General features: G+C 33.8%; 1 protein-coding gene across 2 annotated transcripts in view; it reads right to left on the bottom strand.

The window, feature by feature from the left end:
* The window catches only part of PCDH15 (protocadherin related 15), a 791,076-nt gene that overhangs the window by 319,834 nt on the left and 443,581 nt on the right, over positions 1–27,661 (bottom strand). For both annotated transcript variants that reach the window (XM_037066919.1, XM_037066920.1), the window contains exons 9-10: positions 5,621–5,729; positions 1,664–1,776 (exon numbers count right to left, since the gene is read on the bottom strand). In XM_037066919.1, the coding sequence (XP_036922814.1) occupies positions 1,664–1,776; positions 5,621–5,729 (222 nt within the window). The remainder of the gene's footprint in view (positions 1–1,663; positions 1,777–5,620; positions 5,730–27,661) is intronic.

Raw genomic sequence — 27,661 nt, 5'->3', positions numbered from 1 at the left:
AAGAAAATGAATCTCATGCATGACTATTACACACAAAAGGTAAACGAAGTCTTTCTTAAATGCCTCCCGAGACCCTACTGAATTAAATCCAAGGAAATTTCTGTGGCACAGAAGTCTCGTTCCATGGTCTGGCTCCATACCTCACTTCCCTGTTAGCTGCTTGTAGCCTCCTATATCATGCCTCCACACTTGTACTTCTGCTTTCCCTGAGGTCCAAACATATCTTTTATTTTTATTCATTGGACAAACCCTTCCAATACAGTAAAATTTAGCTTGGAGGAATCTCCAGCAAATCTTCTAAGTCCTCAGATTAATTTAAACATACCTATTCTGCACTTCATCAACACTCATGTTTCTTCCTGTTAGCAGTTGCTGTGTTTGTTGCATTTGATATATTGGCTTATATGACTTTTTCCATTCTAGATTATATTTTTTAAGGACAAAGGACCACAATATAAATAAGGATCTGGTATGCATAATAATATAATGGGGTCCTAAAAAGTATGTCTTAATTAGATGTGAAATTAAATGCATTTCTACATATTATTGTTTGTAGTTTCACTGACAATTAAGCCAGACAACCATTTCTAAGCAACTGCACATTAGGGAGGTAAAAAAACTACATAAATCTAATTTTGAATCTCAGTTCCGCTGCCTATTATTGATGTAACTCTACGCCAATCAGTTACCCACTCCAGGCTTTAGTTTCCACATTTGTACTAATTAGCATACTACTACAGTTATGGTTATAATTCAATAAAAATGTACATAAAACACTTTGTACAATGTCCATGCTCAGTAAGCTTCCTTATCTCACTTCCTTTTCCTTTACCAATTTTAAATTTTTAAAATTCTATAAGACTGCATTTATATGTAAGTAGATATGAAAAAGTTATATAACACAGAAGACTTACCATTTCATTCCTTTTGTCTCTTCTTTTACTTAAAATGCCCTGCTCCCAGACCCCATTTCTACTTGATAAATTTCTACTCTTCTTTTCTTGACCAGCACAAATCTTACCTTCTTAATGAAATCTATCAGAATTAATCAACAAATCATTTGGGTTTCCACACTACCTTTCAAATGATTTTATTATTATAAAATTAGATATTATTGCCCCAAAATTATAATGTAAAATGGATTTCCCATGCTTTAAAGATGTTTTCAGTCCAAGATCATCTATCAACATTTTAAAAAATGAGACATATATTAGAATAATTTCTAGACAAGTGAGATCTTTTCCTTTTATGTTAGAGAGACATAAAAATGATAAGTTATTAAAATAAAAATATAAATCTATGTGCATTTAAAGCATATTCATTGGTTAAATTTTTATGAGTAAAATTAATTTCTTTTAGTAAAAAATTTAAGTGTTAGAAAGTGTTATAAAGTGTAGAATGTCAAATTATATACATTTGAAAAGGGCATTTACTACATATAAAATACTCAGTATTGGAATCACTTTGTAAAATAGTTATTTTAAATAAAAGCAATAATGTATGAAAACTGCTACACTTTACTTTTTAAATAAAAATGGGCTAATTGCTTTTCAAATTAACTTTGATTTGTTAAAATATTAAAATGCCCACAGTAGCCTCTATAGCTTTCTTTGATTAGCACTTTATAAACACACACACAAAATAAGAAATTAGTTTAATTTACCTTAATAACCAAATCAAATTTCTGGTAAAAGTCTCTGTTTACTGGCTCCAGGAGACTAAGTTCGGCAGTCCTAGGATGCATATGGAAAAAACGTGGGTAATCCTCAGGAGTCCCTGAAAAACATTGAGATTTCAGCATATAAGAGAACAGTGAGTAATGTGCGTATCTGCTATATCTATTCCCCTTCATTAACTAAGGAACAAAATCTCAATTTCATTAATATATTAAATTTCAAAAATATGCAGTCTGGGGAAATTAGATGCAAATGTGGTATATACTTAATTAGTTTGTAAGTAAGAGGATGAAAAATATGTTATGTTTGGATGATTTTCCAAATATCTTTTATTAAAAGAGCCCTTTAATTATTTGAAACCTCATCACGTACAAAGAGATATTAAATGTTGAGAAAGCAAATTTTGAACTCTAAAACTTATTTTAATAGTGTATAAATCTTCATTATTTTCTTCATGGTCTTTCAACATATCTTGAAATGAATAATGGCTAGTAATTTGTACCAAATATCAAGATGCCTGGAAATTAAAATGAGCATATTCTATTCCAGCTGGGCAAATATTTTTTCTAAGAAAAGTATCAAACTAACTACATCACTTATATTAAATAAAATATTTTAAATACTACATAAATATTTTCATGACACTCTTAGTGTCTGGAGATAATATTTCCATTAGTGTAAACTTTTAGTTAGTTGAAATATTTCTGCTTGCAGAAAATCCCTTCAATGGTATCATCTACCTTTGTATGTTGAACAGTATTTACAGTATTTTTTCCAACATGAAGAAAATGTGAACATCAAATTATATAACTATAGGGTCTATGCATTTGGTCAAACAATAACCACAAGAATAAAATAACTTTGTTGGTAATTATTGAAGCCTACTCTGTGCTTATGTTTTATATAAGAAATCATCAAAAACTCTCTGGTCCTGGTAGAGAGACTCTCTGGTCTGGTCCAGGTAGCTCAGTCAATTAGAGAATCCACTTGATTCGCCAAATTTCTGGGTTCAATATCTGCTTAGGACACATATGAGAATCAGCCGATGAATGCATAAATAAGTGGAACAATAAATTGATGTTTCTCTCTCTCTGAAAATCAATACATATAAAATTTTTTTAAAAACTGTAAATTATTCCCATTTACAGAGGGGTTTGGGACCTTTGAGATATTCAATAACTTTTTCAGAGTCAGAGAAACAATGTAACATAAATGTGCATTTGGATACAGTTTGTAGAATCCACACATACCCAAAATTAGTTAATTGCTACTATTCCTTTGCTTTAACTTTGAGATAAGAAAAGAAATTCTTCTGGCTATATGAGCAAAGAACAAATGAACAACAACCAAAACAAAACAGAAAAAATATTATAGCAATGAAATTGACTTAAAAGCTCAGAATTAATCAATATTGTGTGTGTGAAAAATTAGCATATGATAATAAAGTCAACTCAAAATAGTAAGAAGAAATTTTGAATAAGAGCATTTACCTAACAGGAGAGCCAAACAGAAAATAATGAAATTGCCTCCATTTTTCATACAACTATGCCAAATTCCAAATGGAGAAGATATTTATGTACAATGAATAGTAGTATAAGTTTTAGTAATAGATAAAATATGGATGAATTCTATTCTCATGTGAGAGTGGGTATATCTTTTCTAAGTGTGGCTCCAAATTTAAAAAAAAAGTGAAAAGGGATAAATTCAATGACATTGTGAAATTACATGATAAGACACAATAAACAAAATTAAATCACAGGTGAAAAACTAAGATAAATACTTGCAATTAACATCAGAGATAAAGGTTCATATCCCTAACATATGTACAAAGCAGAAAAGAATTAGCTAAGAAAAGGATCAACAATACATTTAAAACAGGTCTGTGCTAGAAAATGAACAGAGTTCAGAGGAAGAGGAAGGCAAGAGTCTTGACCATAAACCAAGGTCTTCATATTTATACATACGAATAAAACATTCAAGTTAAAACTACACTGAAATTCCATTTCTTACTGTTAGATTAGCAATGTCCCATGCTGGAAACCATACTCTATTTGTGAGTCTATGAGAAAACACACAACATCACGCATTTCTGGCGTTGGTAAATGAGTATTACAAAACCTCTGATGGAGAATCTGGCATAATCCATCAAAATCACATTGGTATTGAATTGCAGGATTTGGGGAAGATGGCAGTGAATGAAAGCACTGGAACCCCTCTTTTCACTGAGGCAACAATTACATTGGTAGAGTCAGCCCGATGTAACTATGCTAGACATCTGAAGTCTATCAAAGTCTTGCAAGCTCCTGGGGAAGAGTTTGGCAATCAATTGTGAAAATGTTCTGTCAGTCACAGCTCTGTGCACAGTAGCAGTTTCCCAATCCCCACTCCTCAAACTCTTTGCAGGAAGCTCTGCACACATCTTCGAGCTGCTTGCACCCAGCATGCGGGAGCCAGACCCTGGCAAAAAGAACCTGCCCTCCAAAAAGCAGAGAACTGCATACACTCTGGCGAGTGTTTGCTGCTTCTGTTTCCAGAGGTGCAGGCAACCCTGAGTAACATGCCTCCCCAAGACTAACTTTAAGTTTCATCTCTTGGACTCTACACATGCTACATTATCTATCCAGATCACTTGTCTGGCATTTCCTACCTGGCAATCCCAGTCTTTCTGCTAAAATAGCTCTTCCTCAGTTTCTAAGTAATTCTCTCAGAGGCCATTAGCACTCTCCTCACGTGGTTATGCAGCTCATACTTTATTTATACTGCTTAAAACTATATGTTTTCATTTATCTTTTGACATGTTTTTAGTCATATCCTCTACCTCATGCTAACTTAGAACATTTAACTATCATATTCATGTCTACAGCATATAGCAAAGTAATTGACATACTCTCAAGTCTTAAATGGAAATTGCCTAGTTCTATTTATCTCTGTCGAGGCCCCTATAGACATAAAAGAGACTTATGCTATTGTTCATAAAAACTTTTTAACAAATTTAATATTCTAATCTCAGTAACTGGTATATGATACATGTGTAGTTCTAGAGACTAAAGGCTTGGAACAGAATTACCTGAATGTATTTTATAGACAGCATTTTTAAGTAGGTGATAGCATCACAGTTGGAAATCTGTCTGTTATCTGCAGGTAATATTCTTATGTATGTGTGTATAAGCATAGGTCAGATGCATGAGAATAAGAAAACACGGAGAATAATGTTGAATTCCATTGAATAGTTATTTTCAGGCATACTTCAAAAGCAACTCCTTCTTTATTAAGAGGTATATGGTCTGTCTCAGGTTTATCTTTCAATCTAGAAACTAAGATCTTTGCAAAGGAGCAACATCCATACTTTAGCAAAATCAGTTTGAGTGGGGGAAAAAGCAATGTGGGTAGCATAATAAAGTCCTCATCATTTTTGCTTTTGCTATAACTAGCAGTATATGCACCAGGATGGATTCAGACAGCTTCTATGAAATTTTTCAAGGAAAAATTAGCCAAGGGAATAATGTATTATGTGCCCTTGGGCTAATTATAATCTTTCTCCTATATGGCTCCAAATGCCCTTATTTAATTCAGTCACATAGTTTCAGAATTATGTAATTGTATCCACTGGTGAAAAAATACAGATAGAGCAAACAATGTAAGTTTTTTTTCCATTTTTTTCTGAGAATTCTATATGAGATGATATTGAGAAAAATATTAACGTGTAGATGAAACTTATTTTTATTTATGTTTTGCTTCTTCAGTAAAAGTTTTTCTTGCCTATATATTTCACTGAAACTAATTCTGAAAAAGAGAAAGTATTTTTAAATTTATTTATCCTTAAAAATAGCAGTAATTTCCAAAAATAATTTTTGTCATTAAAGGGGTTTACTTTGCTTTGAGACACTGTTTTCCTACATGACTCCAGAGTGGTAACAGGGTGTAAAACATTAGCAGACACAAACCAACAAGGATGGAGTAGAGGATGCCTGGTCTATCTGACGGAGGCTGGATGTCCCGATCCTGGTCGATGGCCTGTATTGGTGGAGTAACAATGATGGGGTTCAGTTCTTCCTAGAAAAAAACATTCAGAGGGATTAGTTCAGCCTCATTTCTAAAACCTTCTGTAAAATTGTCATCCAGAGATTACGGTTTGAAGAGCTAGTTAACAACTGAGCCAGTAAACTCAGGTTTTAATATTTGTAATATAACACCTTGGTCTAGTTAATTTTGAATCTGAAGAGGGAACAAGGTGTACTCCAAGTCACAATAAAAAGACACAGTAGTTACATATATAGAAATTTATACCAGGAAATGTCTCCTAAAAGGAAAGCAAGAAGAGAAAGAACAAATTTTGGATTTTCTCTAGATAATTTTATCAAAAGAAATATAACACTATCAAGTATTGTTTTTATCCTTGGCTTTAAATAAGATTTGTAAGAATATTTATACTCTCTTATTCCTAAATCATGTTGTAAAATTTCACATAAATTAACATATTAAAATAAAAGCTTTAAAAATAGATGTTTTAATTCAGTAGAAATCAGAATCCCATTATTGCAAATTTCACATACTTAAAATTAATTATATATTATGTAGGTATGTACATTTAACTTATAATTATCTGCAAGAAGCTTCAGTTTAAAGATTTAATGCATTTCTATAAGTCAGTGTTTTCTAATTTGATGACCAGTAGTATTTTGTTCTTCTATCATAATTGGAAAATATTTTTCTACAAAGGGCCAGAAAATAAATATGTTTACACTGTGTCAGGCATACAGTCTCTGTGGCATCTATTAAACTCTACCATTGTAACAGAAGTGCAACAAGGTATTACTGTATTGCAATAAAACTTTATTTACAAAAACGGTGGTGAGTAGGACATAGGTTTTTAAACCTGGTGTGAGATTATAACAGGTATGCTGAATATAAAACAAATGTGCACTCTGCAAAGATAAGCTTGAGAAAAACTTTATAAAAATTATAAAATATAATCTACTGTACTATAGGTCTTTTTTGAGATTTAAGGCCTAATTTGTATAAGAAGGAGGTATTAATAGCTCATTTTTCTAGAAATAACGTTAACATCTCCTTGAACTGATATCCTCAGAACACAGTTTGGGAAATACTGCTTTAAGTCTTTGCAATCCTTAGTCCAAATACCTAAGCAGTAATTCTAAAGGAAAATAAAGGATATTCTATCTCAATATCTGACAATTTCCTGTTGTAATTATTGCAATGATTTTTCATGTTATTTCTTCTCAAATAATAGAACCTTGAAACATAGCATATACTCATACAAAATCAGTAGTTTACAATCTCAAAAGAAATGTATAATTTTAACATGCTAAAATGAATAATAATATTAAACCATTATTTAAATATTTAATTTGCATTAGTTTTTCGGGGTAGACAAATAAAGGTTTATAATTATGATACAGCCCTGGCCGGTGTAGCTCAGTAGATTGAGCGTGGGCCTGCGAACCAGAGAATCGCAGTTTGATTCCCAGTCAGGGCACATGCCTGGGTTGCAGGCCAGTTCCCAGCAGGGGATGCGCGAGAGGCAACCATACATTGCCATTTCTCTCCCTCTCTCCTTCTCTTCCCCTCTAAAGATAAATGAATAAAATCTTTAAAAAGATACAAATAAATATTACAATAATTGGTAAATGATAATACAAGAATAAATTTTGTGTTCTGCATATTTGCAACTGTAAACCTACTTTTGTCAATTCCTGTACTATTATTAAGCTATACACACATATTAAGTAAAATATATGACTAAGTTATATTAAGGTACTAAAGTTGGAATAATTAAAGATGATCATTGAGCAATAATTTGGAGCTCACATATATCTTAGTGGCTCTGTTGAGGCCATAATCTTCTATGGGCTCTTAGTGGTCTAAATGCTATCAATATTTTCTTAAAAATAAAGAGCTTTAGGCAGGGATAACTTGCCAATATTCTATTTACTTCTTTAAATGTGGATTTGGAACCATGGAATATTAGATCAATATCCAAATCACTCAATGAATTCCAGATGACTACTGTCACACAATGCAATGCTCTTCCTAAACTATCCTCCCCGCCCCATACTGTCTCTGGCCCTCTTTCTCTCCATTTTACTCTCTTTTTATCCCTCCACCTATTCCCACTCACACACACATACACACACACACCTTCCCAATAGTGAGCTGGCTTTCTGTATAACACCTGTATTTCTTTGTAAATTGAAAAAATTCAATGCTCTTCAAAGTGTCCATGCTTGAATGCAGGAGTTAAGGATTGATCAGATCTTCCTAGGTGTTTCTCAAAGGACTCTGGTTGTTTCATACAAAGTCAGCTCACAGGGGAGCTACATTTTCCTGGCTCAACTAGTTAAATCTGTGGGAACTTTTCCAAAAGTGTGGCCCTACTCAGATCTTGAGAAGCATTACAAATTCCACCATTGTTTGCAATTCTATCCTATTTCCCATGGTCAGGGCAATACAACAAGAGTTCCTAATTAGACTCCAGCTTTTAAAAATAATTTACTTACTTACTCAGAAAAGAACATTAAATCTGAGCTCTCCTGTTAGAGCCAAATGTGAACAGATCATGATACTCAGGGTATTCCTGCGGATCACCTTCACCCTGCCTATTTCCATGCCCCTGCTGAGTAACCCTTACACATAAGCAGTGTTGGTTTGGTAATTATTCATGTAGTTTAAAATCCACTTTCTCTATTATCTAAAGTGGGTGGAATGAACAATGGTGTTTTAATCATATTCTTTAAAGCTATATAAGCAATAAAACTAGAAATGACACAGCAAATAACCAAGAAGGAGGGATAAGTGCTAAATTTCTTATTTTTCATATATAGTGAAAACTGAAGAAATAAATAGAAACAAGTGTGCTATTTAGAATTATGTTGGTAATCATCAGAAGAATTAAAAATGGAAATAGCAAACTGAGAATATCTTAGGAAAGTTGGTCTGGAAGTGAGGGTAGGTAAGATAAAAATATATTTATTTAAAGCCACTCAGTTCTGTTTGACTATGCAATTACCATACCCTGTTATATTTTTAATGTTATAAAGAAATAAATAAAGTACACTGCTGAGATCAAAACAAAAGGAACCATGTTGGCAAAGGATTCAATATATTTCTGTAAAATTGAGAGCACTGTATTATCTTAACTTACTAGGACTGAACTTTTGTCTTGTCCTATAATATTAGCAGTTAATCAAAAAATGTTTTTCTTATGCTACTATTTATGAGTTTTTCAGAAAACCTACAATTAAAAGTAAAAAGAATAGCCCTGTCTTGTACAGCTCAGTGGACTGAGTACAGGCTGTGAAACAAAGGCTCTCCAGTTCGATTCCCAGTCAGGGCACATTCCCCCCAGTGGGAGCCCTGTGAGAAGCAACCATACATCCATGTTTCTCTCCCGCTCTTTCTCCATCTCTTTCCCTCTCTCTAAAAATAAATAAATAAAATCTTTTTAAAAAAGAATTTATTAAATAAATAAAATAAAAGTAAAAAGAATATTCACTCAAGTATGAGTTCTAAGATTACCTGTCAAGCAGATTTACCTGTCAAGCAGATTTTGATCTTTGAATCCTGAGAATTTTTAACACTAGGAATATAGTAACAGACTACATAATGGCATCGCAGTTAACAATAGACCTCATATAAGACCGTAGTCTCATAAACATATAGCGGAGCTAAAAATTCCTATAGCTTAGTGATAGAGTAGCCCATCATAATGTCATAGTGCAAAGTATTTCTCTTTTGTGCCTTCTCAGTTTATCAGTAGTAATGTTATGGGCTAGACACACCTGAAGGCACTCACCTGAGCCCAAGGAGTTGACCACAAACATAGCTCCTTTAAAACCAAAGTTACCACTGGACTGACTCTTCAGTTTTTATTATTACAAGACACCCATCAGCCATTAGGAAACTTTGAATAAAAAAATAGATTTTATTACTTATGAGCTGTGGGGCATACAAGGTAAGCCAATGGGATTCCCGGTGAGGACACAGGTAGAAAGAGTACATGTGTGCAGGGATCTGGGGTTCTGCTCTTTTTGGGGGTGTACTTGAGGACCTAGGGTTTCAAGGGCTCACCCTTCAATGATGAATTTAAAACGGCAGAACAAGAATTTACAGGAAGGAAAACAAAATCAAGTCGCCTAAGTGGTCAGTTACTGAAATCAACCAGGACCTCTAAAATAAAGGAGCCTCAGTGAGGGCAGGTGTCCTGATTCTATCTAGTCACCTGACTGGCAACGTGTTTATTTGAAATGTCCAGCTTTGAAGTGGAAGCCTGAGCAATTAAAGCTTAAATCAGGCATTTGCCTTATGAAAAGAAGCCCACTTTGAAGGCTCACACTGCAGTTACTCATGTTTGGGGAGATACTGGTATAAACAAACCTACTGTACTGCCAATGGTATAAAAGTATAGCACATACAATCACAGTAATAGGCTGCACCATCAAGATTTGTGTAAGTGCACCCCACAACATCCCCACAACCAAATCAGCTCCTGATGCACTTCTCACAATGCCTCCTGATTGTTTCTCACAATATATGTAATATATTGTGAATAATACATATATGAATATATGTAACATTAAAGGATGCTGTATTTTGTTTAGGTTGATGCTGTTAATTATTTAATATATTTTTCATAAAGATAAGTAGGATTTATCTTAGAAAAGTATATAGATATGGATAGATATACATATACATATAGATATAGATTAGATACAAATAGATATAGATGATATAGAGATAGATAGCTGTAGATAGAAGGAAACAACATAAATACCATGCATCATTTGAAGTTTTCCACTAAAATTCCTATGGTAGATAGAACCACACGTTGAAGGGGTGTGCGTACAAGCAAGAGAAACCTAGAGGGAACCATTCCTTAAAGTAAGAAAGAATTGTAATATTTCACAATGCTTGGCAAATAGTACATATTTTATACACATTTGTCAATTTGTATTCATTTGACACAAGAAGATCCATACCATAAAATTTCACATATTCTGGCCCAACATGAAACTGATTGGTATATAAAATTATTTAGCCAGGATAAAATACTTAAAATTTTAGAATGGTCTGAGAAAGTTTTGAGGGCTCTTACTAAAGGCTCTGTGAAATGAAAACTTCCTGGGCACATTCCATCTAAACAACCCTGTGAGCTAAGCCTGGTATTGGTTCAATGAAGATCACAGCTGACTTCTTATGAAAGGATTATTGCGACTATGTATTACTTGTGTAGAGATTACTTGGGTGTATACATACACACTCACACCCCCATATATGTATGTATGTATGTGTGTGTGTGTGTGTGTGTGTGTATATATATATATATATATATACATATATCAGGAAATTAGTGGTGAATTAGAAAACTTCAAAAATTAAAAAAGGAAGAAAGGAAGGAAGGAAGGAAGAAAAGAAGGGAAGAGAAAAGAAAAAGAAAGAAAGAAAGAAAGAAAGAAAGAAAGAAAGAAAGAAAGAAAGAAAGAAAGAAAGAAAGAGAAAGAAAGAAGGAAAGAAGGAAAGAAGGAAAGAAGGAAAGAAGGAAAGAAGGAAAGAAAAGAATAGGGGGATAAAAGGAAAGAAAAGGATCCAATCATGTAAGAGATCACTACCTTCAGGTTGACTCCATTGTAAGAGATGATGGGGGACCCCCCAAAATTGAAATGATTTTCTGGAGGGCAGGTCCCTTCTTGTACAGGCTTCCTCCACTAAGTGAGGGTTCTAGAAACCCATCTGTATCAGTGGACCAGCTGGCATTGTTGTGAGAGGCTGCATTTGGTTTCAGTGAATTATTTTGAAGACTCCTCCAGTGTGTTTGCCCATCTCATGATGGGTGATGTAGGAGCACACCTGCCTCCACCACACTCAAGGTTCAGCAGTTTTTTATTAAAAATGGCATGACAACCACAGCCCGCCCTCTCTATTCTCCCAATCTTGCCCCAAGCGACCTTTATTTGTTTCCTCAAATGAAAAAAATCCTCAAGAGGGAAATGTTTTGCCAATGTCCAAGAGGTGAAACAAAAAAAGGCAGAAGCATTAAAAAGCATCAAATTTGACAAGTTCAAAAACTGTTTTGCACAGTGAAAAAAAACATCTTAAAGGTGTCTCACATTGAATAGAGAGTACTTGGAAGGTGACTGAACTTTAAACATGTAAGAATAAATACATAATTTTTATAAGTAAATTGCAGTTTTGTGGGGTCACCCCCCATACCTACTACTAAAACATAGTCCAGTGGTGGCTACTGCTAGAACAACACCCACAAAATGTATTTCTTTTGAGTACATACTCTGTTCGAGCGGATAGCAATTACTGATCTCTGTTCCTCTCCTGCCCCCCTCATTTCCCTTAGCTTCTAATTTTCCTGTTTGGATTATAGAAGGGCAATATGCTGATGAAATAAGAAATTTATGTTTGGGTATCCTTACGGAAAAGATCAAAATGTTCCTCCATTGTAATATAATTGTCATAATTATATATTTACCTAAAGCTTTACTGGTTTGTGGGCAAAAAATACCTTAACTATGTTTACAAGCCTATATAACCCATAGACTAGTGCCTGAGAGTTTTCAATATATTTTCCTAATCAAGTTGAATTCCAGGAAATACATAAAAAAAGCCCAACCAAACACTATAATTTGTTGGTGCCTTTCTTCTAAAGCAAATGTGCTTTCTTGGCAATCTCCTTTTAAAGTCACGTCTCCTTAATTCTGTTCAAACACGAATGGGTGCACTTTAAAAGTGTATAGGATAGCAGACATGCATTCCACTGCTGCTGGAACCAAAAGAGTTAAATTCCTTGACATATTTAGTAATGGCGATTTATCACTAAAGTAGATTATGTCCATTTGAAGAAATAATTATTATGAAGATAATCATAAAACTATTAATAAATAACAAAATAATGCCTCTATTATGTGGGAAGTAATCTGGGATTCGATGATTGTAAAACCCAAGTTTTAGCTCTACTAAAACCCTAGTAGAGATACATGCTTCACAGTCAGTAAGTTATCTGGGGAGGAGTGTTTTGTTTTAAATTGATCTAAGACAATGTCTTCATACTCAATGTTAAATTCTTCTGAGAAGATAACAGTAGACAATTAGAGTTTTGAGATGAGCAAGGTTATTTATTCCTTCTACAACTTCACCAATAGATTAAACATGAGTTTCAGTTCAAATTATTTTATGTATGCGTAATACATAAAAATGCATTAACAAGCAATTGCAAAATGAGCTGAAGAAAAGTGTTCTGTAATTTTAAGGAAGTCCCAGCTCTTTGTTATTTTAGGTGCTCTAACTAGCACCTTACATAAAAGGTATCTCCAAGGGACACCCTCAGATTTCAGAGATAAGATACTCCCATAATTTTACCTAGACTCAGGCAAACAAGAGTAGTGATCTGTAGAGAACTCTAGGACTTGGCCTATGATATCACCCCTAAAATTAAGAGTGCATAATTCACGTGGTTCTCAAGTTTGTTTTCTGCATGGGTAAACTGTATTTTTAAAAGTTTCAGTTCATTCTTATATCTTAAAAAGTTTTCACTTCATTAATAGGATCTACTGTCTACCGTTTATCATACAAATCGATATGGCAGTAAATCTTAAAAATAAAAACCATAGCTGACAGTGTATTTAATTATAAATATTTAACTAGTAAAGTCTTCAGCACTGGTTGAGATATAGACCACAGGAATATTGTTCCAATTCTAAATGTCCCTGGACTCTGTATTTGCATGGTACTTTTGTATCAGTCACATTCATACAACATTACCTTGAACTTGCTAAAATGTTTTAAATAACAGTCTCATAAACATTCCAGTAGACTGAGTGGTGAATTCCTCTATCTTACAACAAAACAGGCCAGATTTATTACTAAGTAGCTATGAAACTTTCCAAGAAACTATTAATCCCTCAGAGCTTGCATAGTAATTTACAAATTGAGGTTAATAATATGTGCATTTCATAATTAGTGAGAGGATTGTGAAAGAATATATATAAACAAAACAGTAACATGTTTACTATATGAAAGTTATTATAGTTAGTATTAAAATTAATTTTATCATTTTTATTATATTGAATTCATTGATATTAAAATGAACTCCAATTAATAATAAGTGGAGAGAGATGGAAAACCATTCCTTTCAAGCCAAAATCTTCTGAGACCAAATCTTGCATTTTCTTAAAAAATCACACCATCATGAATTGTAAAGGTTTTATGTAAAATTGCATAATTGATCAAATTTTTGATAGTGTGAAGGGTGACTATCTATCATTACTATTTAATTACAAACCAAGATTCAGGTATAAAAGTGCAAAGGAATTTAATTAATAATTAAACCTAAACATAATTTTAAGATAGTATATCAGTGAGTTGAATATTCACTTCATTAAAGGAAGCTTCATTGCATTTATTTTCTATAGATTCAGAAACATTATCATTTTATGTCCAATTTATAAACTATTTTCCTAGTATTTTATTATAGAAATTTTGTGATAATTGCTTAGTTTATTAGTACTCAGATGAGTTATATAAATCATTAAGCACTCATGTGCAAAAATCTCTTCTAATTGTTTGAACAGTGTAAAATTGGGTAAGAGAGCTGAAACTCTATGAAAGAGATCATAGTCATGGGTATGTAAACTCATAGTTTACTTATGTAAACTATGCGTACATAAGTTAATTTAGAAAAATGTTTATAAAGACATCCATTAATAAATATTTAGAAAGCCTTGGTGGAAAACTCATACTTTCAAGTGTTATTAGTGAATTATGCAAAATATCAAGAACCTGAGATATTCAAGCATGTGAAGTTTGAACAAAGCAAATTTTGATATTTGAATTAAAGGCAAGATTGATAAAGATAGCAGACATGATTACATCTGATAGAGGCTGGACAAAAGCATTAAAAATTATGGCAATAGGGGAGGGATTTAGAGGAACATATATAAAGGATACATGGACAACAACTGAGAAGGGTGGAAATGGGAGGGAGGGGGGAGCACGGGGGTGGGATGGGATGGGAGTAATAGACAAAAAACTGTACTTGAAAAATAAATAAATTTAAAAATTGGAACCTAGATGCCCATCGGTCAATGACTGGATCAAAAAACTATGGTACATTTACACAATGGAATTCTATGCTGCAGAAAGGAAGAAGGAGCTCCTACCCTTTGCAACATTATGGATGGAACTGGAGAGCATTATGTTGAGCGAAATAAGCCAGGCGGTGAAAGACAAATACCATATGATCTCACCGCTAACAGGGATCTAAACAAAACAAACAAGCAAGCAAAATATGACCAATGACACTCAAATACAGAACAGGCTTGACAGGGTCCAGAGGGGAGAGGGGAGAGAATCATAGGGGAAAAGGGGATGGACTCACATGAACAAGTATAAAGGACACATGGACAATAACTAAGGGTTGGGGGGCGGAAATGGGAGGGAGGTGGGGAGGATGGGGCGGGGAGTGGGCAGGGTTGGGAATATAAGACAGAAAGCTGTACTTGAACAAGAATTAAATTAAAAAATTATTAAAAAAACAAATAAATAATAAAATATAAAAAATAAAAAATAATAATAAATTATGGCAGATATATAATTAGAAAAATATAATTTAGAAATACTTTGAGGAGAATCTTTAAAGTGCTTTAAAAGCAATGCAGGTTAGTATTCATGTAGTTGGCAATGGAAAACTTACATAAGTAAATAACAGAAATATTTTTAGTTCTCCTGATGACAAAGAATCCTAGACTATTTTGTAAGTACAGAGAAATGCAAAGTAAAATATTTAAAATTCTACAACCCAGTGAAACCATTATTAATCTTTTAAGACATTTTCAATCAGAATTTATCATTTTTCTATCATACTATTTGTCTATTTACATGTGCTATTTCATAATTTGCACATATAAATTTTGTTCATTATATCATAACCACTGTTGCAAGCCAATAAATGTGCTTTACAAACACAATTTGCAATAATGTGCAAACATCCACTAATGTTTTAAATTAGACTCTGTAATTGTACATTTAAATTGCTTATATTGTTTTGGCAACATATATAACATATTCATTATTGTGCTGTGTCTTTAATTATATTCATAGCTAAATTCCTGGAGGTGGAATATCTGGATTAAGGAATGAAAACATGCTGAACTCTTTTATACAAATTGTCAGATGGCTTTTCAGAAAGATTATGATGATTTATTTCTTCCTCAGTGGTGTGTGAGTGCTTATAACCACACACACTTGTTAATATTGAGGGTGATATATTTCTAGAGTACTGCTAACTAAGTGTAAGGTTTGATTTTTGCATTTCTTTGGTTGCTAGCATAATTGATTTGATATATTTATCTGTGTTTCTTCTGTTTATTTACTTTGTCTATTTTTTAATTTTTTACATTTTAAAATTCTATACTATGGCATATGTGCATAGTACAAAAATCAACACTTTGTCATCAGTCTTACAAATATCTTCAGTGTGTTTTTTTCCTTTTTAATGTTATCTGTGTTTGACAGCTAGGAATTTGGTATTTCTAAGTACTCAAATAAATGCCATCTTTCCTTTTTAATATCTGCTTAGTCTTTTACCATCTGATAGCTATATAAATGCTGAATTATATTAAAATTCCATATATAAGTTTCAACATTTAAAATTTAATGCTTTATATTCTATCAAGAAAGTTGAAGAGTAAAGACTTAATATTCTCTAAACTGTGGCTAGAACTTTAAAAGTTTATTTTTTGAGAGAAGTAAAACTTGTTTAAAAACTTTTTGTCATCCCTCTTCTCTGTCTTTAATGTACATGTGCAAGAAATTCAATCTCCTTTGAAAATCTAATGATCCTATATTTCTATTATATTCTACTGAACTGTTTTTAGAATCTTAATTGTTTTGTATTTACAATAATATATTTTTATTGAATTTATTTGGGTAATATTGGTTAATAAAATTATAGAGATTTCAGGTGCACAATTCTATAATACATCATCTGCATATCGTATTGTGTGTTCACCACCCAAAGTCAAGTCTCTCTTCACTATTAATCCCCAGTGCACCCACTTCTCCCTCCCTTTACTCCCGTTTCTCTCTGGAAATCACCACACTGTTGTGTGTCTTTGAGGGTTTTGTTGTTGTCCTTTAATTCCCTTCACCTTTTCCACCCAGCCCTCAACTAACTCCCTTCCAATCTGACAGCTATCAGTCAGTTTTCTGTATCTAGGAGTCTGTTTTATTCATTTATTTATTTCGTTCAATGGATTTCACATGTAAGTGAAATAAACTGGTATTTGTCTTTTTCTGACTGACTTATTTTACTTAGCATAATACTCTCCAGGTTTATCCATGCTGTCACTAAGGGTAAGATTCTTTTCTTTTTTAAGGCTGTGCAGTACTCCATTGTGTAAATGTACCACAGCTTTTTCTCTACTCGTCTACTAATAGGCACTTGGGCTGCTTGCAAATTTTAGCTCACGTAAACAATGCTGCAGTGAACATAGTAGTGCATATATTCTTTTGAATTAGTGTTTCAAGTTTCTTCAGATATATTCCCAGAAGTTGAGTTCCTGGTCATTTTAATTTTGAGAGGAGACTCCATGCTGTTTTCCACAGTGGCTTGAAAAATCTGCATTCCCACCAACAGGGGGGTTCTCTTTTCTTGGCATATTCACCAGCACTTGATGATTGTTGATTTATCGATGATAGCCATTCTGATAAATGTGAGGTAATATCTCATTGTAGTTTGAATTTGCATTTCTCTGATGATTAGTGACATTGGGCATCTTTTTACGTGTCTATTGGCCATTTTCATATCCTCCTTGGAGAGGTGTCTATTCAAGTTCTCTGTCCATCTTTTAATTGGACTGTTTGATTTTTAGGTGCTGAGTTCTATGGTGACCTTATTAATAAAATTTGAGAATTCAGAACCACACTACCATTTTTCTTAAATAATTATTTTAGATTCCTGCATTCAATTACAGGTATAGATATAGACATAGACATAGATATTAAAGTTTTATTGGTTTATGTTTTATTTGTTTTAAACGTTATATCTAAACATTTATATCATGATTTAATTATTTTAAGTGTTTTATTTTTACTGTCAGATGACATATGTCTTTGAGTACTTTTTAGTAAAATATATGAGTTCTTATAGATGAGAATATTAATTGCTTTATAACTCAGTAGAAATTTGGCTGAATCTCAGGTTCTCTATTTACAAACATTTCCTCTATTGTCTTTTAGCTTTGATTTCTATGGAGCAAAATTCAAAGTTCTACCTAACATTTGGTTCATTTGTATTTTTCATTTGTCCAGACAAATTTGCTTCTGTCTTGAAATAAACATACGATATCAGAATTTCCTTAAGTATTAGTCTCTCTACCTTACCTGTGTTTCATGCTTTGAATACTTTCAAATGCAAACACACATGCTTTATAAAATCTAACGTTTTACTTTTTCCTTTCCACTGTTTCTTTGTTGTTGCACTTGATCACTTTACCTGGTTCCTTTATTAACACAAATTAATTATATTTTTATTTGTCCATTGCAGATTTTTTGTTTCATCCCTCTGCCGATTCTTCTACAGTCTGGTGGAATTCTCAGAACAGTGCACTGTATCGTGGTAAGAGTATCCTTTTGTTAACCAGGATGATATAGATTGTACCTTGCCATTCATGTTAGCTAGCTTCAGCTAGCTCCACCCTTTGCTATCCGGAAAATGAAGAGAGTAATGTCGCCTTCTTTACTAAGAGTTTTGGCAATTAACTGAAGTGATGCTTATAAAAACCTGCTGAAATACTCCTAGCAAGTTACTTAAATAAATACAGTAATTTTTCATGACTAACAATATTGCATTCTTTGGTTCTGTATTGTCTGTCTTTAATCTCTTTAGTTTTATTATTTCAGTTCTGTTTTCTTCTCTATGAGTTTTTTATTTCAACTTTAATCTCATGTTTTATATATTCTTCTTTATTGAGTTTTACTGGCAATTCAAACTTTTTAAAAATAAATAATGTGTTTTTCCTAATAAATATTTTTAAAGACTTTTTTCCTCCTTTTTACCTTGAATACACATTCTTCTTGAATGTTACGCAATTTTTCATGGGCATCAAGTATGTTCGAACAGTGCATGAGGCAGTTGGCTGATGCTCTGTGATGGGGAAGCTCCTGTATTTCTGTGGTAGCGATCTGAAAATTTATCTTTACCCCTGTCTGAACATTTTTTTCACTCTATCTTTCAAGACTGCAGTGATCTTACACTAGTACTGACTTAGACTCCTGGTTTTCAGTGTCCCTGCAACTTTTCATCTCCTGTGCATTCCCACATGTACTTCAGTAAGGCCTAGGATAAAAATAAGCAGAGATCCATAGCTGTCTGCCATTTCAATCCAGACCTTTTTACTCTAGGTTTATGAGCAGAAAAATGACAAGATAAAAGAGGCGTTAGATAAAACTATATTTTCACCTATGAATACAATCGACACTTTGATAACAACATTTCTCAACCTAACTTTTCTAGATGGAAGGGTAATTGCTTCTTTCTTATTATTCTCACAGCATTGTTCTTTCCCTTGCGTTATTGAACTTTCGCACTCTTAGTTCATCACAGTACCGTATAAAGCAGTGCAGCCCAAGCCCTGGCTGGTGTAGCTCAGTGGATTGAGCGCGGGCCTGCAAACCAGAGGATTGCGGTTCGATTCCCAGTCAGGGCACATGCCTGGGTTGTAGTCCAGTTTCCTGCAGGCCAACTCCCAGCAGGGGATGCACAAAAGGCAACCATACATTGATGTTTCTCTTCCTCTCTCCTTCCCCTCTAAAGATAAATAAATAAATAAAATCTTTAAAAAAAAAAAAAAAAGCAGTGCAGCCCAGAGAAAAGCGTGCTGCCGTCCACCTAGAAAGACCAAGGTCTAAAACTATGTTCCATAACTTATTAAATATATAGATACTCAATATTTTTGAAATGAAGTATTCTAAGTATACAGTAGTAACATTAATTTATATCAAATCATATAAATTAATGATATACCCATTTAATCATAAAGCTTTTCTCAACTTAAAAAACTAACTTTTTACAGTTTCTTGCAGAGACTGTCCAGTTTAATATTCAATAAATACCAGTTGTTAAATATCTGATTATTCTATTTATATATACATTTCTTTCTGATCTAGAATATAAATACATTGAAGAGAAGGACCATTAATACCTCTATCACTGTTAGTGACTTACTTGGTGTCTTATTGATTAGATGTTTATTCTATATGAGAATATCACAGTTATGGCATTTTTCCTACATCTTTTTGGATATGTCTTGACAAAGGAGACTTTACTGATAGCACATTCAAATACTGCTACTGATAGCAATGAGAACAATAATATCTTTCACTAGGCTCATTTCCTGGTACAGTGTAGATACTTCATGAACATTAAGACTCTTGAGAACTTTGTGATAGGAGTCAATAATAACTTTTACTCACTTATAGTTCTATATAACGCATAGTAAAAACTATACAATAATTGGTCCACAAAAATTTACTCTCTTGTGAATACAGAAATGACATTTTTACAGTGTTATTTATGGAGTCATTTCTGAACTTTGTCGCAAATATGAAATATGTTATATAGCAGCATTTAATTGTAGAATTTGTTGCCCCAGTTTTCAAGTACTACTGTTAAAAATGATAATGTGAACTTGAAGTTATACTGGAAACTCAAGTTTCAATCATAAAGGATTTCAATAGGAGAACTTGCAGAATGTCTTTGTGAACTCAAACACAGACGTCTTTCTTAACTAGAATCTGAAAGTCACACAGGAAAGGGAAGGACTGATGGACTTGACTGATTCAGAATTTGTGACTTCTGTTTAGCAAAAATAAAGTTAAAATACAGATGACAGATTGAGTTCTACTCTTTCCAGTATCTAGAATATACCGAGCACTCCCTGAAAATCATCAAGGAAAAAACCAATGGTCCAAGAGGGAAAAAAAAAAGGTGAGAAACATAAGAAACAATTTCAGATGGAAAACCAGACAGAATACCTCATCAAACGAGTATATGCTTAACCTCACCAGTCACCTCCAATATGCAGTTTTAAACATCACATTACCATATTGGCCTCAGACGGGCCAAAATTAGAATATTTGAAGACATTAAATGCTACTGGCAATCTGGGGGACTGGGCACCTGTGTTTTTACTCTGGGAACTGAACAGAGTGATTCTGAAGGGCAGTCAGGTAGAATGATGGATGTGAACACCTCTGACCCAGCAGCCCTCCTCCAGGGCATATTCCCTGAAGCATGTCAGTGATGTGCACTGAAGACCCACACAAGGACAGCCAGCATTGCTTGTGACAGCAAGCTGCTGGAGACAAGTGGGGCAGCCTTCCTTAAGGAAATACATGCATAATGACGAGCATGTGCACACACACAAAAAGAGAGAATTTAATGATCAAAGGCTTTTAAGAAGATGGATGTGTTTGCTATAGAACATCTATAGTTAGGAGTAATAATGAATAACACTATATGTTTGAGCCTTATATATTTCTTTCTGTAAGCTATTGTCAAATGGGTACTTGTTATAAACATTGATAAACTATTTTATTAGTTAAAAATAAAAATATTGGTCTTTTTGTCTTGTAAATCTGGGTCAGTGAAGAAACATTAGTAATTAGTAGCTTGGTTTTATATATCCAATTTAACTTTTAGGGATATTTATTAAATATTTTATCATCTTACTATATTTATATTAAATAGTTATGGTTATATATTAAATTATGCTAAAATTGAATAATATAAATATGTGACTTTTTCAAAACTATTGTTTTATTGCTTTTTAGCTTTAATTACAGGTATCAAATATTATATTTTTCATTTAACAAACCCTATAAACATTTAATACTAGCTAGTGGAGATAATGCTAATGGCATTTCCCAGTTATATTTAATTTGATTTACTGAAATTTTTAAACATATAATTCACTTGGACATCAGCTTTAGGAAAATTGGACTAGTGTAATTGTGTACCCACGCTCCCAGTATTCTTTGTAGAAACATTCCTGAAATTAATAAAATGGCGAGTATATATAAGTAATTTTGGACGAACAGTATCCTCACATATATTACATCACAGGCATTGAAAAGACTAAACTTACCCTACTAGGTGTTGATTTGGAAGATAAAATACACTAAACTTTTGATCCACTTCATGTTATTGGAATTTGGGTGAAGAATAAGAAACATCCTCTTGTTACCAACAGAATCTATGTCTCACCCCAAAATTATCCCACACAACTTAAACAGCTAGGAGGATTGTAAAGATTATGCAAGTCTTCTCTTGACCAATATAAAATTTACAAAATAACACTAAAATGGAAATTCACAGCAGGACGCAGCAGTACAATAAGGTCTAATATCTTATAGAGCTTGTATCACCTGGATTTCTTAAAAATATAAGGTAAGTGAAAAAAAAGTTCATTCTGTGACTCTGTGAGGCTTGGCGGGATTGTACCCGCCTCACTAAATAGCGAAAACACTCTGCAGAGCACTCAGAGCGGCAGCCCATAGCGCGGTTTCCCAGGGACGCTTTCTCCACTCCCACAGCTGGCCTCTGAGTCACAGACAGAATAGAAACTTTCCCGAAACTAAACCGTTAGCAACACTTAAATCCCCCAGCATGTTGAAAGACCCTGGGGGGCTTGGCTTATTTTACGGAACCACAAACTGAAGCTCTTGGTTTTAATGTTCAAAAGAAGCATAACCCAGGTTTGTTTTCAGACTTCCATTTCACCCTGGCAACGGGGCTGCTCCTCAAACCACTACAGGGAAGCCGTTGATAAATCTGGACGCCGATGCCTGTGGGGCACGGAGAGATGCTTCATAAATCTTTTTCAAATAGCATTCTTGATATGTGCCCACAGGGTCTCTTGGAAGCATCTGCTAAACTTTTCAATTTTTCTCCAGAAGTTCGATGTAACAGTTTTTCTTTCTTGTTTCTGGTAGTAAGTTTCTCTTTAGCATAGGATGTGTTTATCTCCCACTGTATTGACTATCTCAAAATGAAGGTATCATTGCATTATACTTGCATTAGAAGCATTAGTTTAACAATAAAAAGAAACACAAAAAAACAATTGTTGGACCTGATCTCAGAAAGCAGATATAATCATAATACATGTGGATAGTTCCAAATAATCTACATTTTGGGAAAGCACCTCAGAAAAATTTTATATACAATGAAGACTTATGCAAACCACTTACATCTTTCTAACCCTTTATTTATTTCACATTCTTTTTTTTTTTAAAGATTTATTTATTTATTTATTTATCTTTAGAGGGGAAGGAGAGAGGGAGAGAAACATCAATGCATGGTTGCCTTTTGTGCGTCCCCTGCTGGTAGTTAGCCTGCAAGGAACCGGCCTGCAACCCAGGCATGTGCCCTGGCTGGGAATCGAACCACGATTGTCTGGTTCACAGGCCCGCGCTCAATCCACTGAGCTACGCCAGCCAGGGCTTATTTCACATTCTTAAATAAGACAGAGATGATGAGTAATATCTCACAGAAAGTAGCATGTATATATCACTTCTTTTATAGCCTTCCTGAACAACTCATTACATTTGGTCTATACTGTACTGGCCATCTCTCATAACTTAGGACTTCCTCAGGGGTTCTTTTTATTCTTATGGTTGAAAACCACGATTGTACTCTTGTGATGAAAAGTTGAAAATATCAAAATTTGAATGATTGGGCGGCATACTTTCAGAACCCTACTGCTAAGTTTATACCCAAAAATACCTTTTTAAAAATAAAGTACTCAAACTGGCAGAAAGATTTCAGAAGACATCCACAGACCCACAACTTAACTGAAAGTATGCTGTTTTTCAACTGGATTGAGTTAACTGACGAACGACCACAGCGACAAGTAGGCTGGTCACTAGGTAACAGGAAAAGGGGAATTTCAAATGGAAAAAAAGAATTTGAACTTTTTATAATGATATCATAAAAAACGGAAAAAGAATTTAAAATAAATTTAACTGAAAGGGAATCAGATGACCAGCTTTTCCTAGAAACTATTACCTAGACTTCTAGCATCTCTGGCTTTCTTCTCATGTTTTAAACAATATTTTTGACAAATTAAAAAAAATAAGAAAACTCTTTTGTAATATAGGTCTGCTGATTAGGTAAATGAAATTATTTATGTGAGGAAAGTAAGATTTCACTTAATTGAGGTTCAAAGTTAGTGTTCTCTATCATCAAGCAGATTGCAAATACTCATTGGTAAAAAAAATCAATCTTTTCTCATAGGCTTAACAAAGACAGGCATCAGTCTAGACTTGGCTTATGGGCTAGAGTTTGCCAACATATTGGCTCATTACCTGAAGTCTGTATTCTGAGAGTTGGTATTGAAAACATTTCCAAGATCTGGCTACAGCTTACTACCTTTCCATTCATATTTCTCATTACTTTCATTCATATTCTGTTCCACCCAAACTAAGGTATTTACATTCACTATACATTATGTACTGTCCCCAACTCTACTACTTTGTACATCTCCAAATGTGAAAATAGTTCAAAGATCTGCTCAAATGCCACCTCCCTTTTGATGTTTTTTCCTGAATCTCCAGCTGGAACTGATCCTTTCTTCCTCTGAATACTTACAGAACAGATATCGCTAATTCCCAATCACCTGTACATACCTTATTTCTTAAACTAGACCCTGAGATCTTTGAGCACAAGTAACGTGCCATGTTCATTTTGGTGTCTCCCTCAGTATAGTAGCATGAACGGACATTCAAGGGATAGTGTAGATTCTTGACTGAACGCTGAGGGAGAGTGATCCATACTGCACACTTCCCGATGGTGCTTATTTTGGAGTTGGTTTCCCATCCTCTATTTCACTTCCAATCCATTTGTGACTGAACTAGCTCCCCGTATTAATTTTTTGTCATTTAACTACATGGCATGTGCTCTGTTTCTCTCACTGGACCATGACAGATATAATTAATCCAAGCCGTGCATATAAACCATGAGAACTACTGCCACTCAATCACCCATTAAATTACAAGAAAGGACAGCACTGAGACCAAAAATTCCTGAAGGAGGAAGTTAAGTAGGGGTTTTCCACACAATTGTTTTTTCTCAATAAAATATGCCAAAGGTTTTCATTGCCAGGGTTTTTGCATTTGCTATTTCTTTAGCCTTCTATCTCATAACGTAGCTCGCAATTCAAAATCCTCTTCCTCAGAAAAGCTTTCTCTGACCACTCAACCTAAGAAAATTCCTTCACTTATTCATACTCATACATTCATATTAGTCACTACACCTTATGCTGTTAATGAAATATATGAGTACCTGAAATTACCTTATTTACTTAAATTTAAGTTTCTGTCTCTTTAAAATGTTAGGTTCCCTGAAGGTATGTGATCACAATCTCTATTTCAGTCATACCCCCCAAATTGTCATGCAATAAAATACTCTCTCTCATTCTGGTAGATAGATAGGTATATATTATATACCTATCTATCACTGGTGGACTGATTATTTTTTGGATGATAAAAGACAAGATTTCCCTTGTCAAGGAGATTAAAATAGAAGACAGGATCAATCAATATATGTTAGAGTTAATTAAACATAGTGCATCTTCTGTGGCATAAACTTTCTGCTGAGTTATTCAGAGGGCAGAGGGTTGGATGATAAGTGTGAACCTGAGTAATGTGACCACTTCTCCACATTTCTGCAGAGTTTCACAGCCTGTCATGTGTTCCATTTTACTTGAGCCTTGCAGAAACACTGTAATGTAAAGAAATTATTTTTTCACAGATAGGTTAAATTACATCAAAAGTATAAATCCAGACCTGAGATAAAGCTCCCTAAAGAAGATAGAAATTGTGAAACATAATAAGCTCTTCTGTTTACTTCTCAGAAATATAGAACAACTCTTATTTGGGGAAAAGAAGGACATGTAAGGAGCTAATAATAACAAAATCTGCCACTGTTACATGTGTGACATTTGTTAGTATTTAGCTTGCTGAAAGCATCACAGACCTATTACCTAAAATAAGAAAATTTGTTGGTTTGTATGTTTGTGGATGGTGGGTCTATACCTCCAATTTTAGGATATTATAGTGAATCAATGGAGCTACAGGGAGATGTCATAAAATATATTTAATCACTAATTTAAAATAAATCACATGGCAGGAGCATTTGTTTTCAAACATCACATGGAAGGAACCAATTTTTGCCTATTTATGTGTGCAGCTAATCAATTTAAAAGTGTTGAGGAATAGCTTCTATATGATAGTTCTGTGCTTAAGGCTTTCTGGCCCAGTGCTGACCTATTGGACGATATCTGTGCCATATTAAAAGAGCCTAGAGATTAAAAAAATCAGATGTTTCACATGTAAAAGGTAATTGGTAAATTGGTAAATTCACAGTCCCTCGGTGATTCTCTTTCTTTTTTGGGGACATCCTTATTTGCTCTGATTTTTACCCAGTATTGCAGAACCATTACTGCCAGTGATGAAAAACCAGAAACTAGGTTGCTTAGATACAGCAAATCTAGTATAGCCAAGGGGAAGTTGAAGGTCAAAGAGTGAATTAGATTGATATCTTGCTCTTGTTTGAAAACAGAATTTATTTGTTTTGCTGACAGAGTCAGAAAAAATGGATAGTCAAGGAAGGGAAGGCATTATTTTTGTTATAGAATACAATTCAGTAAGAAATCATAGTTATAAGAAAAAACACAGTGAATATTATTATGGTAATAACCCACTTAGAATAGAGGGACTATGAAACTTACCACTCACTGCGTCCTCTGCCAGAATAGACTGAGTGACAGTTTCAACTGAGGAATAATCCCAAACTAACCTTCATGGTAAATGACTGCTAAAGGGCAAGCAGAATCAGAATATAACTGAATTACATCATTGCAATACTAGGTGAGCAGCAGAGCCAGAAGCACGATAGAGCTAAGTACCGAGCTCTCTCTATTAAGAAAAAAAACAAACAAACAAAAAAACAGCTCCAGCTGGTGTAGCTCAGTGGATTGAGCACGGGCCTGTGAACCAGAGGATTGTGGTTCGATTCCCAGTCAGGACACATGCCTGGGTTGCTGGCCAGTTCCTGGAGGGGGACACATGAGAGGCAACCACACATTGATGTTTTTCTCCCTCTCTCCTTCCCTTCCCCTCTAAAGATAAATAAATAAAAATCTAAAAAAAATTCATTATAAAAAAAACAAAAAATATTTTATGTATAAAGAGAACAACACAGGTAACTTCTTAAATTTATATATACATTTTTTAAAAATCTTTTATTTATTTATTTTTAGAGAGAGGGGACAGGAAGGAGAAAGAGTGGGAGAGAAACATTAATGTGTGGTTGCCTCTCATGGGTCCCTCACTGGGAACTGGCCTGCAACCCAGGCATGTGCCCTGACTGGGAATCGAACTGGCAACCCTTTGCTTCACAGGCCTGCTCTCAATCCACTGAGCTACACCAGCCAAGGGCCTTAAATTTATATTTTGAACACTTGTTTTTGTACTGAATATTTTATAATACAAATGAAATAATTTGATAAATAAACAAAATAAAATAATAATACACTATATGACTAAAGTCCCACAATTAAAAGATAAATGTTTTTCAATAACTGTAATAGTCATATTTTTCAAAATCTTATCTAGTGAATAATGATATGAAACCTAATTTTAATACTATAGTTCATAGTATACAGTCTTAATACAAAACATTTAAAAACTTCTTTATTTTCCATTTAGCATTTGTTTCTTAATTCCGCTTGAACTAAAAAATGTGTGCTCTGTAATACAAGCAAATTAAAATGACACTTTCTTTCACCACGTATTCTTTAACATTTCCTTATTCACTTTAAATCTTACAAAATGTTTGCATCATATAAAAGCTTCTTGAAAAGTGGTAGAACTTCTACATTTGAAGAGACAGTGACCTAGAG

This window comes from Sturnira hondurensis, unplaced genomic scaffold, assembly GCF_014824575.4.
Source record: "Sturnira hondurensis isolate 20B ecotype Veracruz unplaced genomic scaffold, ASM1482457v3 Scaffold0016684, whole genome shotgun sequence".
In the NCBI taxonomy this organism is placed as follows: Eukaryota; Metazoa; Chordata; class Mammalia; order Chiroptera; family Phyllostomidae; genus Sturnira; species Sturnira hondurensis.
This window is presented reverse-complemented; position numbering and strand designations above follow the sequence as displayed.